The sequence below is a fragment of the Taudactylus pleione genome, unplaced genomic scaffold, assembly GCF_031769625.1.
Source record: "Taudactylus pleione unplaced genomic scaffold, aTauple2 ptg000279l, whole genome shotgun sequence".
In the NCBI taxonomy this organism is placed as follows: Eukaryota; Metazoa; Chordata; class Amphibia; order Anura; family Myobatrachidae; genus Taudactylus; species Taudactylus pleione.
In genome coordinates this window covers 1,170,223-1,188,560 of record NW_028284681.1, presented here as the reverse complement: position 1 = coordinate 1,188,560, position 18,338 = coordinate 1,170,223, and the positions used below count along the sequence as shown (strand labels likewise).

Here is an 18,338-nt window from a genome sequence, read left to right as displayed (position 1 = left end):
GCTGAAAGACTTCTAGGTGTAGAGACCACTCTCCGGCATGCACATTGTGACGGCTTAGGAAATCAGAATTGAGAATTCCTGGGATGAACACTGCGGATATGGCTGGGAGATGGCGCTCGGTCTATCTGAGAATGCGGGACACTTCTGCCATTGCTGCTCGACTTAAGAGTGCCTCCCTGGTAGGCCACTGCTGTGGCGTTGTCGGACTGTAATTTACTGGCCTGCCCTGATGGACATTCTGAGTCAGAGTGAGAGCTCTGTAGATGGCTCGCAGTTCTAGGACGTTGATTGGTAAGACCACCTCGGTCTGAGCCCAGCGACCCTGGAATGAGTGCTGGCCGGCCACTAGGCCAGAGAAAGGCGAACCTCTGGGGATAGACTCATCATCTGTGATCTGGGCAGATGAGGTAGCCCGTTCCACCTGGAGAGGAGCAGGTGCTCTAGGGGCCTGGAGTAAAACTGAGCGAACTCCACCATGTCGAAGGTGGACACCATGGATTCCAGGGTCTGCATTGCAGAGTGAATTGACACTCGGCGACTGTGTAGTAGTCTGTGCACCCTGTGCTGTAATAGTGAGATTTTTTTTCTCCTGTCAGGAAGATTCTCTGGACCTGAGAGTCCAGGAGAGCCCCCAGATGTATCATTCTTTGAGAAGGTGTCAAGGAAGACTTTTTCCAGTTATCAGCCAACCGTGCATTTGTAGAAGGCAATGGTTATCTGTAGATTGCGGTGAAGCACTTCTGGGGAGCTGGCCAACAGTAAGGAGGTCATCTAAATATGGGAGCAGTCTGACTCCCTGACGACGAAGATAGGCCGCCATAACTGCCATGATCTTGGCAATTACCTGAGGAGCCGTTGAAAGGCCAAAGGGCAGAGCCTGAAATTGGTAATGTTGATGTAGTATAGCAAACAGGAGATATTATTGATGAGAAGGCGCTATAGGTACATGTAGGTAAGCGTCCTGAATGTCCAGTGATATCACAAAGTCCCCAAGCTCAATAGCCAGAATAATAAGGCGGAGGGTTTCCATAAGAAACTTGGTAAGCCTGATAAACTTGTTCAGAGACTTGAGGTTTAGAATAGGCTGATGAGACACATTGGGCTTCTGAAGAAAAGGATAGAATAATACCCCTTCCTTTGCTGTGCGGAGGGGACCGGAATTATTACTCTTGAGAGTAGTAGGGACTGAATGGCTTTTTGGATCAGCAGGGCCTTGCCTTTGTCCACTGGAGGGCCTGTGCAAAAGAACTGCTGGGGGGTCACCCAGGAAGGATAGGAAATAACCGTGGGAGACCACTTCTCTTACCAAAGCACCTGCTGTGGTCTGACGCCAGCACTGGGCGAAATGAAGCAGTCGGTCTCCCACCCTGGGAGCGCCAAGGGAGAGGCCCGCCCCGTCAGACTGAGGGCTTGTCCTCAGATTTGGTAGGTGGACATCTAGTGGCGCAGGTCTGCTTGGTCCTAGGCTTGGAAGCCTTACTTGATGCCTGATGCCTTGAAAAAGACTGGCTTTTTGTTTTTCCTTGAGGATGAAAGGACCGAAGGGTGACGTCTGAGGTTTTGCACTATATGTAGAGGGCAGGAATGCCGTCTTAGAGCTGCTAACGTAGTCACAAGTTTGTCCAACTCTTGACCAAACAGGATATCTCCTGAATAAGGCAGAGACTCCAGAGCCTTTTTAGAGTCTGCATCTGCCTTCCATGAGCGGAGCCAAACAATACGGCGGAATACTACAGAAGTGGCAGATGCCTTGGAGGCTAGGAGAGCATTATCCATAGCTTCACAGAAATAGGAGGCTGCATCTCTAATGTGAGATATGTAAGACAGCTGTTCCATCGAGGCATCAGAGGGAAATGACTCTTCAAGGGCTTCAGACCAACTTTCAATGGCCTTTGCCACCCAGGCCGTAGCCCTAGCAGGGCGAGTAAATGCTCCTGTAAGAGAGTATATAGACTTTAGACAAGCCTCAATCCGTCTATCCATAGTCTCCTTTAAGGAGGTTGCAGTATAGAAAGGTAAGGTAGAATTTGTGACTAAACGTGTCACGTGGGAATTCACAGCTAGGGGAACTTCCCATTAAAGCAATCAGTAGCGGGAAGAGGGTAAAACAAGCTTATACACTTAGGCAGATGAAATCTTTTAGTAGGCATAGTCCACGCCTCACTCATATGATCAGATAGCTGATCGGAGTGAGGGAATTCTGGTAAAATCTCCTTTTGTCGCTTAAAAGCTCGCTGCTTTGTCTTAGGGACAGGTTCTGTATATTTTTTTCAGCTCATACAAGTGCAGGTATATTCAAATTAGAGGGGGCTTCTCATCTCCCGAAGGGGAGTCAGAATGAGAGAGGTCTGCATCCTCTGCCTCCCCAGATGATTAATCAGAATCTGAATCACCTGGGTGGACTGGGAAGATAACACAGCATGCTTAGTAGATTTACTAGTTAAGGTAGAGGTCTCCACCAGACTCTGCACTGAAGTAGAAAGCACATCTACCCACGGGGGAGGCAAAGGATTTGCAGGGAGTACCTGCTGTGGCCATCCCATAGGGGGAGCTACCACAGGGACCATTACAAGGTCTGCAATTTTTGCCAGCACCTGTGAAAAGGTAGCCCAGGGTGGGTCGTGAGGAGAGGATAACGGTGCTGATGGCCCCGAGGCAGTATAGCAAGATGCACACAGACCATCCTGAATGAGGTCCTCTGAAGTTAAGCCTGCTGAGCAGGTCTTACAAGACACCAGAGTGGGGGGAGCGGGCTGCTTGTTATTCTTGCCTCTGCATGACACACAATCTGACACAGTGCAGAGAACAACCCAAATGTATGAGCAATTTGGAAACCGTGTAGTGCGCAACAGCGATATGTAGTATGTGATAGCCCTCACAAATAAATGAAGATGTGAGGGTCAATGAACCCTTTTTATACTTCAGTATGCTAGGGTATTATTGGAAGCAAGGGAAAGGTATAAGCTGACAGTCATATGAAAAAGAAAACAGACAGCAGCGCTAGCATATGTCAGATACAATGCAGAAAATACAATATAACTGCAGTGGGAACTAAAATCAACTACACAGACCGCAGTGGCAGGTAGGCTATAGCACTGTATAACCTGGCCTTTAGGAGAGGTATACAGGGAGACTGGACCCAGCGTTCCCAGAAACCTGCAGAAAATGGCTGTCGAGAGTCTCTGAGGGGGTGGAGGGTAAGGGAGGAGCAACTCAGGAAGCAGCAAGACCGCAGTGGAATGGCGCCCTGAGCTGGGGGAGGGGCTACCCAGCAGTGCTGTCAGTAAGTGTCTAATTCGGCCCAGTAGCACCAGCAGGAGTGGTCAGTGACTACTAATGGCTGACAACTAGTAAAACCCCATAAAGCACGGTGACAAAGTAGGCCGACCCTGTCACACATATATTTTACTAAAAGGGAGGATGTAAATTAGTAGAAGATTGGACTGTGAGGTTGACGGTTATGCTGGGTACACACTGGCCGACACATATCGGCCTTTCAATTGAACTGCCGATATATATCGTGTGTGCATCGGCCAGTGTGTACAGACGATATGTTATACGTCATATACGTCAGCTGTGCAGCACAGCCGATGACCAATTACCGATATATCTGCAGATAGCACAGCTCATACTGCTGTGTGCACGGACAGACAGATGACTTGCTGCAGAGGTTGCGGGTGAATGACATCACAACAGGGCTGGCACATGTAAATGCCCACCCAGTTGTGACGTCAGGCACAACACATCGGGCCGACGTTTTGGAACTGTGGGCCTGATTCAGCAAGGATCACTATTCTGCTAAAAAGCACGCACCACAGTTGCTAATACTAGCGGTGAAGTGCAAATGTTTGCAATCGCATTGCGATCACAGCTTACCATAAGGACGCCCACTTCCCCTTACACACATCCGTATACTTGGGCAACATAGCAAAGTAATCGGTAACATCGGACCCAAACGTACAGTTATGGCAGGTCAGACCTCACTCAGGAATTGCTAACTTCAGGTCACGTTATGAGGCCTCAGGCTGCATATGAATTGCAATGGATAATTTATGCCCGCCACTGCAATGCCATCCCAACGCACTGGCACGCCTGGATTTCGCCCTCCCCCCGTCACCACCCACAAACGGCACTTCCTGTCAATCACTGTGCTCGGGGTCTGCATAGCCTCTGCAAATGCATATCCCATCGCAATTGCTAGTTCGCGCACGCTCACTGCAATGCATACTCAATGCGAATTAATCGACCGATTGTGTGCGTCTTTGCAACTGCGATCCTTGCTGAATCAGGCCCTGTTTATGCACTTACCGATAGTCAGATAGGATAGCGGATCGACCGAATGGCTGATCCATCGTCCTCATGTGTACCCACCTTTACACACTTGCTCAGTGAACCTCACTTCTGCATTGCCCAGGCATCTTTCATGAGCAGCAGTTAGGCATACACCTTGTTATGGATTTGATGGACATTCAGTAGCATTGGTTCCAAACCACCGTTTTATGCAGTGTGCATTGGGTGTGTTTCACAAATTACCTCCAATGTCTTACAAAAAAACATCACTTTATACAAGAGCCTTAATTTAATGGTGGGCAGCTTAAAAGCAAACTCTTTTATATCACTGTACACATCTTTCTGTGTTCTTACCCGTCGCACACTTCCTTGATAATCGATGCCAAAGGCCGTTTCTGTCAACACAAAATATGTTCCATGAGAAGAGAACAGGACTACAGCTAAATATGGCATACACACGTTTTCATATTTCTTTCACACACAGCTTACAAAGTTAGTATTGTGACCATACCAAATGTATGCATCATTTCCATGCCTTGTTAATTCTACGTATAATGTAAGAAATTGCCGATTGTGTAAAATTATATAATGCATTTCTAAATACAAACCACCAAGTCTTCTTGGCAGACAGAGTTCGCAATTACTAAAAAATCACATAGCCTAATATAACAAAAGTATGGAGATGGCGAGAGAGGAAAAGGACTAAATGATACGCTGAGTAGGATTCCTTGCTTTAACCTAACTGACCATGTATGCTCAGATAAGGGAAGGGTAGGACTGAATAATTTGAATGTGCTGGAGGAAATAAGAGGAAGAACAGTCAGGAGTAGAAGGGTTTTCTACCCAGTACTAGACTGGTGTAACACAAAGTGCAAACATTACAGTGTTATCGGTTAATAATTCTTGTAAAGTGTAAATATTGGATCTTAAATTAACACATTTGTGTTTTATTAATTCAGATTTACTAAAAATCCCGAAGTAGTAAAGCTGCGTATCCACTTGCCGATTAAACAGAGCGATTGAACGATTACGACATCGTAATCGCTCATTAATCGTGCATAAATCTGGCAGTATAATATCGGAAACGACCAGCGATGCGCGCTCCTGCTGGTCGTTTCCGACATCAAACGTCGCCTGAACATGACGGTCAATCTGTCGATAACGACAGATTGCCCATGTTCGGGGAGGGTGCCTGCACTAAACGACATATCATTCAGTGTAGGCACTACAAGGGATGAGGAACGACTGTACGATAACAATGTTGTAATCGTAGTGTCGTTACCCCATCGGCAAGTAGATATGCACCTTAAGAGTTTGATATTGCTACAGAAGTAGGAGAAATTGTTTTCATTTCTTTTTGTATTGAATAGAAAATGCATAGAAATTCAGGTGATAATGGGCACAACTGTGAAGCGCTCACCCTAAATATTGTAAATTACTCTGCAATCCTGCCTGGCAGACACTACGCTTTACATGAGCTAAAGCAGCATTGCCCAGAAGGCATACAGAGGATATACTTCCAGAGCAATTACCAGGTTTGCAAGGAGCAGATTCCTGAGATTTGATCTTTTTGTTATATGCTAGGTATACTTTCTCCCACTTACATCACCACAATATATCCAAACAGCATAATCACTGGATATATAATCTGCAGCCAAATATGCCCCATGACTACTGCTGTAGTGTTTCATAATTTATTATGTGCACTTCACTGTATTCTTAATTTTAATATGGCTATAATGACGATCATTGGCCTTCAAGGATTCGTTGTATATCTCATATTGAAAGCCTACTGCATTGGACAACACCTTTCCCGCTACCCAAACCCCAAATGTTCCTTCCGAGACTCTGGTCTTCAGTCATCTTAACAAGTTTAAGATTTGATATTTATATCCAGCTTTAATGAAATCCGAACCTATAGTGTTGTCTGGCACTTCTACGGCGTGGTGCTTTGAACTGTCAGAATTAACATATTTTACAGCTACCGTGTTATACACTGCTAATAATTTGCCGGCGCTTAAATCAGCCTCATTACAAGAGAGTATTTAATAGGACCTATATTTCTCCAGCTCACAGGAAGCAATTTGAGGAATCCGAATCAGGAGATTGTCCTGAGTGTCATCTCCCCCATGCTACGTTATCCCATAATCTCTGGCACTGTAGAAAGATTAGCAGATTTTGGGATACATTTCTTTATCAGCTGCATGCTGTTTTCAGACTCAGATTCCCCAAACTGGAGGAGGCCCTCCTTTTTCTTCTCCTCATGGACTACAGACGCGGTTATGGTTACAGTAGCCAAACAAATTATTTTAAAACATTGGATCTCCCCATCCTCCCCGACTATAGGTGAATGGAAATCAGTCATATTGGAGACTCTCCATCATGAATGACGAATGGCTACTTTTGATATAGAAAAGGGGGTAATAAAATTTCATTAGAGGTGGGGTGCGTGTATTGACTACTTACCCATGCAGATACAAACGTTTATGTGGAAAATATTTGAAGTTACAGAATGATTTCTGTTGTGTCAACTCACTTAACGAGAGTACTCCCAATTTTTATCTTAGTCCATCTTTTACATTCCGGAGAACGGAGTTTGATAATAGCCTTTGTAACCTTTCATTCTCCTGCCATACCCTCTGCTTCTCCCACTTCCTATAATTTTCCCCTTGTCCTATTTTTATTCGAAGTTATTACACAGCATATCTTTATTTAACTGTCTATAATATGAACATTACTATGACTGATGAGTAGATTTACTATGTTTAATTTTCTGATCCTCTTTGTTTGTTTTGTTTTATTACCTTGTTATTTTACCCTTTGTCTTTCCTTTCTTTCTTTCTGTTATTTTGTTTGTTATGAAAATCCTACAGCAATGTTATTGAGATGTATACCACAATAATGTATACATGCATGTTATGGTCTGCATATTTATTCTATTTTGTTTCGATTGTATTTTTGCTGCACAATAATAAGACTTTCTAAAAAAAAAAAAAAAAAAAAGCATATTGCATCCCTGCTCCTCCCCCATGGCTCTGGGAACTTCTGCCTTACAATCTGTATTTATGGGCTCTGGCTTATGGATGTTTAGGTAAATGCCTCACACCACTCTTTCCCTTACAGAAATCTAAGAGACAAGCAGCTCACCTGGTCAATTTCAATCAGCTGGGCATTAGCTCCAGGCCACTCAATGGCTACCTTGACAATATCCAGCGGTGGAGGCATGTCCGCCGGTGGCTTCCTTGACCAGCCTTCCCGCAGGAGCTATCAGGCAGCTCTAACAGGAGTAAAAAGAAAGAGTCAAGGAAAAAATATCACTACGTACATTCATAGAAGCAACATAAACGTAATAACACTGAATGCTCAACTATCACTAGACACAAACATGTAAAACATCTATTGCCATTTCCGTTGTAATGTAGGTACATCAAGTACTTAGCAGTACTTTCCGATTTAACAGTCAGAATTGAAAACATCTTAAACTCAGCCTGACTCAATGCAGAAGAAAATAGGGTCAAACAATGTAGATTACAGATTAAGTGAAACATGCCTATAAGACGGAATCGGACGCCCGGCATTTCACCCTCGCCGGGATATGACAGTCGGGAAGCCGGCTGCCGGTATTAAGGCAGCTGGCTTCCCGATTGTATACCTATAAGACAGGTAAAAAAAGACACAATCAAATACTATTTTTTTAAATTAACTACTCTATCCTTTTTCACTGCTTGCTCCACTTTGCAGTCTCATCGCGGCTCCCTGTTGTGTGAGGTTCCTAACCATTACCAAAGCATTAAAACGAACATATTGCATTACCTCTGCATTAATTACTGTAGGTTCCACCAGTTTTTTTTGGAAGTTTAGCAATTTAACATTGATTTCTCCAGCACAGATCAATTTCTGGGAACCACAGCTAAATAAATATTCATAGCACCTTCCATATTTTATGCTTCTAACATACTAATAAACTTCAGACAAACTAAAGCGTCAAAGCAATTAAACACATACACACACAACAGTTGTGTGTAAATGGATATAACTGCAACTCTATCCATGGCCCTAGCGCCACAGGGTACAAACTTAAATATGGCATATTTGAATATTAATTTACTAAATTTCTGATGAATTCATACTACAGATAAATAAATTAAACATAAAAACAGTGGACAAGGCATATGAAAAAGTTTGGGCACCAATCCAGTTGATTCATTTTCTATCTTTTTAAGATCATCAACCTTGATTGACTCATCAGGCCTAAAATGAATCCAGATGAAGAAAGTTCCATAGTGGAATAAATACTCTGACTCTTCTTAACTCTCTGGATTTTGTGCCTCCTCTCATCAAAAATAGGCTCCACAAAACAACTATGGAATTGAAAATAGCACATTAGAAAGACTGTAGTTAAGGCGCCCATACATCTACAACTGATTGCTGCAATTTTCTATTTTCCCAACTAAGGGGTCAGAAAATCAGGAATATCAAACATGTTGAACAATCTCGATTCCTCTATCCCGACTCGAAAATGGTCAGAATCTGCAAGTCAGGAATTTTTTACATGATGAATTTCTCAGATTTGCCAATGGATCACTCATCGATGGCTGTAGATCCGTGGATTGGAGCACTGATTGTGTCAGATTGGGGAATTGGGGTCGTAGCTGGATCTCTGACAGAGCTACTAGTAAACAGTCATTTCCACAGAAAGGGCCTGCAGAACGGCTCAGCGGACACTAGAGTAGTGTCACACAGGTCAACCTTGCTTGAAATGTCCATTATGTAAAATTTTCAATAATACTGACATCATTAGTCATAGAAACATTGTATCTGAAAACATCTAACCTCTCTAACAAGGTTATCAGAAAGCACAGCACTGTTAATACGGAATGAGGTAGAACCCCTTCCGTTTATGTATGATGACGTCATCTGCCACAGTGTCCAACGTCAATCCCTAACATCTAAGTCGGCATAGAGGGGGAATATATCCGCGTAACGAGCCCGCAAGGGGCAGACTTTCTTCTTTTCCTGAAAAGTGTGGGCAGAAACCTCCACTTCCGCCCTCACTCACGTCACTTCCAGGTACGGCTACTGAAGGGGTTTTATACTCTTCCCTGTTAATTCCACACTGCTTCCCTCTATCTTCTGTACCAAGTAGGCTCCTGATATCTCTGGCTTGTTGCATTCAGAGCCTTGTATAATTAAAGCTGGACTGCTGTATATAGAGACCCTACCCTTATCCATGCAATATCATATTCAGAGGAGTTAACCTAACCCCTTGGTATGAATTGCGTGTACTGGATGGATGGAGATCCCCCAATCTCTCTATAATGCCCACAGTCTGTTAGGAGCACCCTAGAAACTCCTGGGGAATATCTAACTTATAGTGGCAATGATGTACTTGATCTCTATTAAGTAAATGTATGTATACTCTTCATCAGATGTGGCCATACTCGTACATACATGTGTTTCCAAATCAGGAGACTCAATCAGTTCTGTGCTTGGGCTAACTGCTGGCAGCCAGAACACACCATAACTATAGCTGGACAATGACCATGTATCTGGTAAGATGCCATCATGTTTTACATTTTACAGTCTGTCCAAATCAGCATCCGATTGCTCCTAATCAGATGTGGATCAGGATTGATGGTGCCTTTATGGCTACAGACACATATTTCTGACTAATTGCCTGTCCAAATTGCAGCGTGTATGGGTATGTTAAGACTGTTAAGACTACCAGTGTTCTTTGTATAAGAATTTGTAGCTTATTGAACCCGGGTAACATAGATGTTACTATGTTACACAGTTCCAAAGAGCCAAATAAATTCTAGCTCAAAAATCTAAATGTACATCTTAACTCAAATTTTTTTAAGCATATTTAAAATTTGAAATGTGAAAATACACTCCAATGACGCAAGTGACATGCAAAAACATAAATATCTCCATTCATCCCTACAGAAAGGGGCCAAAAATATTTGAACCATATGAACATTTTTATTTTAAATTAAATGCTGGAGGACATAAGTGCCAACAGTAGTAACACATTAATAAGTGGCTTAAAAATATATGTATAAAACAGTTCCAGAGTAATAACAATGTTAAATTTCTTCCAGATTTCTTGCTGTGCATAACCCTATTGTTTCATTTTTACTTCAATTAAAAATCAACACAGAAACTAGGCAGAATAAAGGACCCAGTAAAGTGCTAAAATGCTGGAATGTATGCCTGGATGATGCAATAAGAGGAAATAATGTTGGCTTCTGTAATGCAGCAGCCATGTAAAGGTGCGTACAAACCGGGCAATATTTTGGACGATGGAACGAAATCGTTATCGTTCAGTCGTCCATTGTTCAGTTTTTGAGCAAAAACGATCAACAATAACTACCAACAATGCGCGCTCCCGCTCCCGTTGGTCTTTGACGTTCATCGCCTGAACATGCAGGCCAACCTAACTATATTGTCAGGTTGTTGCATGTTTGGGAATGAGGGAGGGAGCCCGGTACTGAACGATATAATTCAGGATATCGTTCAGTGTTTGTGCTCAGTGTCGTTAACCACACAGAGCACACCCCTGCCGGGGACACACTAGACGATGTCGCTCATGGAGCAAATCGTCTAGTGTGTACGCACCTTTAGTATGTAAAGCGAAATGCTAACAATGCCATAGTACCTTTGAGGAATACGGCCCACTTTGGCTTTAGCGGAGGCTCAACTCACTTCCCTTATATTTGTTTCATCAATGTGAACAAAGTGGACCTTATTTACTAAGTGTCCTAGCTCAGGTGTGACTGCAAATACTGGCTGATTAAAGCTAAGGGCCTAAGGCTAAAGATTTAAAGTAGTACTAAAAGTATATTGCTATATAAGTTAACAGGATGTATCTAGCATTACATTTATGATGGTCCTAGGACTTTATTAAGGATATTACATGGTTCCAGATTGTGCACATAATACTGATGGGGGAGTCAATAACAAGAGATATGGTAAGAACTTACCTTTGTTATCTCTGTTTCTACGAAGTCCATAGGGTCCACAGGGTTGACCTTGGGGTTATAGCTGGAACAGGATCCATGGGCACCACACAGTTAAGCTTTTAGCTCCCAGGATGCACTTGGGTCCTCCTCTATACCCCGCCCCCGAGCCACAGGCACCTCAGTTGGTAAGCAGCCTAGGCCGGAGGAGAATATGGAACAGAGAGAAGGAAGACTGGAACACACAAGAAACCATACTCACAGCAATAGGAGACGGAAAACCGGTGACCAGCCACACAGCCCATTTGAAGCCAGGTGCGTCAGGGCGGGCGCCCTGTGGACCCTATGGACTTCGTAGAAACAGAGATAACAAAGGTAAGTTCTTACCATATCTCCTGTTTTCTACTTCAGGGTCCATAGGGGGTCCACAGGGTTGACCTTGGGGATGTCCCAAAGCAGTTCAACTAAGGGCGGGGACGCTCCTGTGCTGAAAGGAGCACCCGGTGCCCAAAGGAAGCATCCTGAGAGGCGAAGGTGTCAAACGCATAGAACCTCAAAAACTTTTGAATAGAAGACCAAGTGGCCGCCTTACACAGCTGAACAGCAGAAGCGCCACTTCTAGAAGCCCAAGAGGGACCCACAGAACGAGTGGAATGAGCCTTAACAGAGGCTGGCACAGGTAAACCCTCTTGTGCATAAGCCTCACAAATAACGGAACGAAGCCAACGGGCTAACGTTTGTTTGTTGGCAGGCCAACCCCTCTTGTGAAAACCAAAGAGGATAAACAAGGAATCAGACTTCCTTACCGAAGCCGTCCGGTCTACATAAATTCTAAGCGCCCGGACCACATCTAAGGAAGTCTCACCAGCTGAAAGATCAGGGGACTGAAAAGCTGGCACAACAAGTTCCTGATTAATGTGGAACTTCGAGACCACTTTGGGCAAAAACTCAGGACGAGTGCGGAGCACCGCTCCGTCCTGGTGAAAAATCAGGAAAGGAGGGCGACAGGAAAGCGCCCCCAATTCAGACACCCTCCTGGCCGAAGCAATTGCCAGGAGAAAAACCGTCTTAAATGTCAGCCACTTGAGCTCCACCGCCTCAAGAGGCTCAAACGGAGAACCCTGCAGGACCCGTAGCACCACCGCCAAGTCCCAAGGAGCCACAGGAGGCACAAAGGGAGGCTGGATCCTGAGAACACCCTGGAAAAAGGTGTGAACGTCTGGTAGTATTGCAATCCGCCGTTGAAACCACACGGACAAGGCGGACACATGAACCTTCAGAGATGCAAGGCGTAAGCCGAGATCCAATCCTGACTGAAGAAATTCCAAGATCCTGGAAACTCTGAACACCTGAGGATCATAATGTCTGGACTCACACCACTGAAAGTAAGTGTGCCACACTCTGTGATAAATCCGTGCTGAAGCAGGCTTGCGTGCCCTGAGCATGGTACCAATAACCGAACTGGAGAAGCCCCGAGACCTCAAGACGGCTGTCTCAAGAGCCACGCCGTCAAAGACAGCCGACCCAGATCCGGGTAAAGGCAGGGCCCCTGAGACAACAGGTCCCGACGCTGAGGAAGAAGGTACGGAGCGTCGATGGAGAGGCTCCTGAGATCGGAGTACCAAGGACGTCTGGGCCACGCCGGAGCTACCAGCACGAGCATGCCGCCGTCCTGCTTGAATTTCCGCAGAACCCGAGGAAGCAGGGATAGCGGAGGAAACAGATACGCCAGGTGAAACGTCCATTTCACCGACAGCGCGTCCACCAGACTTGCGCCTGCGTCTCTTGTCCTTGACCCGTAAACGGGCAACTTGTGATTGTGACGGGAGGCCATCAAGTCCAGCTCCGGCAGTCCCCACCTGTCCACGAGTAGCTGAAACACCTCTGGGTGAAGCGACCATTCCCCGGGATGCACGTCGTGACGGCTGAGGAAGTCCGCCTCCCAATTGAGGACTCCGGGGATGAAGACCGCCGAGATCGCCGGAATGTGACCCTCCGCCCAAGTCAGGATACGAGACACCTCCGACATCGCTGCCTGACTGCGAGTTCCGCCTTGGTGGTTGATATACGCCACCGTGGTGGCGTTGTCGGACTGCACCTGTACCGCCCTTCCGTGAAGAGCGGGGCCGGACGACTGCAGGGCCCTGTATACTGCCCGCAGTTCCAGGATGTTGATGGGGAGAAGTGCTTCTTCCGCTGACCAACGACCCTGAAGCGACAAAGAGCCGGTCACTGCCCCCCAACCCCGGAGACTGGCATCCGTCGTGAGGAGGACCCAGTCCGGGATCCAAAATGGGCGCCCCTCGACCAGATGAGCTGTCTGAAGCCACCAAGCCAAAGATTGCCGAACGTCCGGAGACAACACCAGCACCTGAGAGCGGATCCGGTGAGGTAACCCGTTCCATTCTGATAGAATCAGCCCCTGCAGGGGCCGGGAATGGAACTGGGCAAATTCCACCATGTCGAATGTCGACACCATGGACCCCAGAACTCTCATAGCCGAATGGACCGACAGACGGCAACGGCTCAGGCAACTGTGTATCCGCAGCTGTAGGGAGGCGACCTTCTCCGGAGTCAGGAAGATCCTTTGCTGACGCGAATCCAGCAGGGCTCCCAAATGAACCATCCGCTGTGATGGAATCAGGGAGGACTTTTTCCAATTTATCAACCACCCGTGTGCTTGCAGGCAAGCGATCGTCAGGTGGAGATGTTGAAGCAGTACCTCCGGGGAGCTCGCCAGCAACAGGAGGTCGTCCAGATACGGCAGCAGCCGTACATTCTGGTTCCGAAGATGTGCGGCCATGACCGCCATAATCTTCGTGAACACCCTCGGTGCCGTGGAGAGACCAAAGGGTAGCGCCCGGAACTGATAGTGGTGTTGAAGGATAGCGAACCTCAGATACCGCTGGTGTGAAAATGCTATCGGAACATGGAGGTAGGCGTCCTGGATGTCCAGGGACACCATGTAATCCCCCGGTTCCATCGCCAGAATGATGGAACGTAACGTTTCCATCCTGAACTTGGGAACTCTGAGGAATTTGTTCAGAGACTTCAAGTTGAGGATAGGGCGATGAGAACCATTGGGTTTCTGCACCAGAAACAGAGACGAATAATACCCCGTCCCTCGTTGTGATAGAGGAATGGGAACAATGACCCCTGCTTTCAGCAAGGACTCTATAGCCTCCTGAACCTGTAACGCCTTGGTCTTGTCCTGAGAAGGACTTGTGCAGAAAAACTGGTGGGGTGGTCTGTGCCGAAAAGACAGGGCGTACCCATGGGAGACCACTTCTCGAACCCAGGCATCCATGGTGGTATTGTGCCAGCACTGGGTAAATAGAAGAAGTCGGCCTCCCACTCTGAGGTCCCCCAGAGGGAGGCCCGTCCCATCAGGCCGCAGGTTTATCTTCCTGCTTGGAAGAAGGGCGCCGAGCACTCCAGGCTTGCTTCTTGGGTTTAGAGGCAGTCTTACTCGCAGACTGTCTCGGGAAGGACTGACCTTTCGCCTTACCCTGAACCCGAAAGGAACGAAAAGCCGAACTCCGAACCTTAGCAGGCAGTGCCGCCGAAGGGAGGAAGGCCGACTTGGATTTAGCCAGGGTGTCCACTATTTTGTCCAAGTCCGGACCAAATAGTAATTCCCCATTGAAAGGTAAGGCCTCCAGACCCTTCTTTGAATCAGAGTCCGCTCTCCAGGACCGCAACCACAAGGATCGGCGGCCAGACACCGCTGCAGCCGATACCCACGAGGTCAGCAGACTAGCATCTAAAGAAGCTTCACCAATGTAAGAAGCAGCGTCCCTCATTTGTCCCAACAACGCCCGCTGGACATCCGGAGCGTCGTCTGGGAAGGTATCTTCCAATGCATTGGCCCACCCCTCAATGGCCTTGGCCACCCAGGAGATGGCCATGGACGGTCGGGCCACCGCCCCGGAGAGGGAGTAAATAGACTTTAAGCAAGTCTCAACTTTCCTGTCCGTGGGATCCTTCAGCGAGGATATCGACGGTAATGGTAAGGTGGCGCCCCGAGTTAAACGGGTGACATGGGAATCCACCGCCGGTGGAGTTTCCCATTTTTTACAATGTGCCTCAGGGAAGGGGTAATTAGAAGCCAACCGCTTCTGAGGAAGGAATCTCTTACTGGGCGCCTGCCAAGCTACCGCCATATGATCCGTCAACTGATCCGACAGGGGAAACACCGCAGAAGCCACCTTAGTTTTTTTGAAACTAGGAAACTTCGACTTAGGAACCGGTGCCTCATCCTCTATAAGAAGAATAGCTCGCACCGCCCTAACTAGTGCTCGCACATTAATGGACGACTTGGTATCCATTTTCTGGACCGAGGCGTCCGAGTCAGTGTCATCAGGGACCTCCCCATCATCTGAGGAACCCTCTGAGTCCGATACCTGAGCAGCCCGTGTCATGAGTGGGCGTTTTGAAATCCTAGAAGGCATGTCAGTCTGCAACATTGACTGAAAAGCCGAGGAAGCGGCCGCCAAATTTTGCACGGAGTTGGAGAGCACATCCACCCATGGTGGAGGAGTCGCCATAGGGGCCTGAAAAGGTACCACAGGCTGCTGCGGCACAGGGGAAGCCTGTATATACATAGGCAACCCCGCATAGGGACCTACTGATTGAGACCCAGGAGGACTCCGCAATAACTGCGGGACACCCGGGGAATGGGGGATGGTCGGCTGGGGCACCGCCCTAGTAGGGAGAGCAGTCGGGACCAACAGACGGTCCGCAATAGACACCAGCACTTGAGAAAACATCGCCCACGGTGGTTCCTGCGCCAGAGAAGGTCTGGATGGGCCAGGAGCCACCTGGCATCGACTACACAGGCCATCCTGTGACAAATCCTCCCTATCTACTCCTGCAGAACAGCGTCCGCAGGAGGCCAACACCGGAGCCACTGAGCGCTCAACCTCCTCGTCTCCTCAGGGGAGAGGTACACAGGGGGGCCGGTCCGCGTGCTCCCTGAGATCTGCGCTGCCACTGGGAAAATGGCCGCTGGAGACCTCAGAGGAGGAGTGGCCGTGTAACTGCAGCTCAGCGACGCCAGACTGCGTGCTGAAAGGTGCGCTGAGCTGAGGGGAGGAGCCGCTGACAGGGAAGGCTTCCTCCCCTGGGAACTTTGGGCCTGATTCAGAGCCGGTTGCTATTTGCGGTCGTTCGTTCCAAAAAAAGGGGTGGCTATTCAAATGAACAGTTTGCTCTTTGCGGTCTGTTCACGCCTCTATGTCTGAACGAGCGAACAAAACATGCGGTCGTAATTTTGAAAAAAACGCCCTCTGGCCGCTCGCACCATACGTCATGTCCGCTATTTATTAGATTAATCGAGTACATCGATCAGCGTATGAACTGCTCGCTATTCTTGTGGTTGGTTTTTCCTACCACTATATTGCGAGCAGTTCTGACTATAAAACAACCAGGTGACGTGGTCAATGACGCTGCTGTTTTAATTATGCACACCCATAAAACGCCCGTTTTGACCTTTAAGCGCGCCTGCGTTCTTAATTCCACTCCCCGTTTTCAAGCTCCTTCCCCTGTTACCACCCACATACGCCTCATCCTGTCACTCAAAGTAGCAGGCATTCGCTATATAGCGAACAAACGTTTTTCGGCCGCACTGACTGGTTCGCGCATGCGTATTACAAACCGTACGCATGCGCAGATGTGCGAACATCGCTCGGAACGAGCGTACTGCCGCTTACGAGCGGCTCTGAATCAGGCCCTTAGATTGTAAGCTCCACTGGGGCAGGGACATGTGAATGGCCAACTATTCTCTGTAAAGCGCTGCGGAATATGTGTGCGCTATATAAATAACTGGTAATAAATAAATAATAATCTAATTCCTTATTTACTGGGACAATCTCAGCACTAGGACTACTTGATATTATAACATACATAAATCTGTGAATAGAGATAGAGAATAAAAATAACAGTTTTTACTATAGTCCTAATGATCATTAATTTTTGTAAGTAGCACCAAATTTTTGCACTGAATAATTTGCATTTATAATAAATTAATTTACACAGGATGTCAATTTTACTTTATACTACTACCTGGACTTCAGTGCTACCATAGCCACAACATATCACTGAGAGTGCATAACCAGCAAATAACAGGTAAGATTCACCTTTATTAGTCCAAAATATAAACAAACTATGCTGTCAATAGCAGTTAAATACCGGTAAAATACCAATTAATCATGCAACATCCTTCAAAGATCAAAAATAACAATACAACAGAATAAATAGGAAAAGTATCAACAGTAAAATGTATCTTAAAATATTTAGATGTAAAAGAGCAATTACATGAAAAAAAAAAAAAAAATGTGTCTCCTGTGAATATGAATGTGATATAAGGAAACGTATTCTCATAATTGAGGATCTGAAACAATATTTAAAAAAAAAAAATCTCACTGGTCGAAGCAGAGCTGTTCATGAGAGGTTACTGTGGGAAATAAAGAATGCCCTAACATGAGTTTTGTTATAAAGGCTTCATCGGGGGACTACAAGAGGAGGGGTTCTATAGTATTGTAAAAGTGACCTGAAGTTTTAGTAATTGTGCAACCGCTATTATATCACTTACCAATAGGAGTCCTGCAGTTTCGATGTTTCACTCTCCAACCAGGGCGTTAGATGATAAAGCATGAGCTCACATCATTGTGTTATTTGACAAGCACGGAATGACGCTTCTCTGGCAGGGCTTCTAAATGTAGTTCTCTATAACCAAAATTAAATTTTGTTTTAGGAAGGGATATTTAAATAAAATGAAGGGGAGAGAGATAAAGTGGAGAAGTTGCCCACAGCAACCAATCAGCATGTAACAGTCATTTTACAGGCTGTGCTAGATAAATGCCAGAAGCTGATTGGTTGTTATGAGCAACTGCTCCACTTTAGCTCTCTCCAAGACTTGATAAAACTCCCCTAAATGTACTGGTGCTTTCAGCAAATGTTCTTGGTCAAGTGTAGTAGAACATAGTAGAAGCTAATCTGTACAGTCACAAGGGCTGGTGCAGAGTAAGTAATACCCAAGCTTGCATAGCGCACTCCATGCCTGCTTGGAAAGCAAACGTCCATATGCAG

At 46.3% G+C, this 18,338-nt stretch overlaps 1 protein-coding gene across 4 annotated transcripts in view; it reads right to left on the bottom strand.

The window, feature by feature from the left end:
* Window positions 1-18,338, bottom strand: part of ELMO2 (engulfment and cell motility 2) — a 57,132-nt gene that overhangs the window by 22,631 nt on the left and 16,163 nt on the right. For 3 of the 4 annotated variants that reach the window (XM_088481895.1, XM_088481898.1, XM_088481896.1), the window contains exons 2-4: window positions 17,842-17,975; window positions 7,438-7,567; window positions 4,645-4,685 (exon numbers count right to left, since the gene is read on the bottom strand). In XM_088481895.1, the coding sequence (XP_088338021.1) occupies window positions 4,645-4,685; window positions 7,438-7,515 (119 nt within the window). In that variant the 5' untranslated portion in view covers window positions 7,516-7,567; window positions 17,842-17,975. The remainder of the gene's footprint in view (window positions 1-4,644; window positions 4,686-7,437; window positions 7,568-17,841; window positions 17,976-18,338) is intronic. The other variant, XM_088481897.1, reaches the window with a different exon arrangement.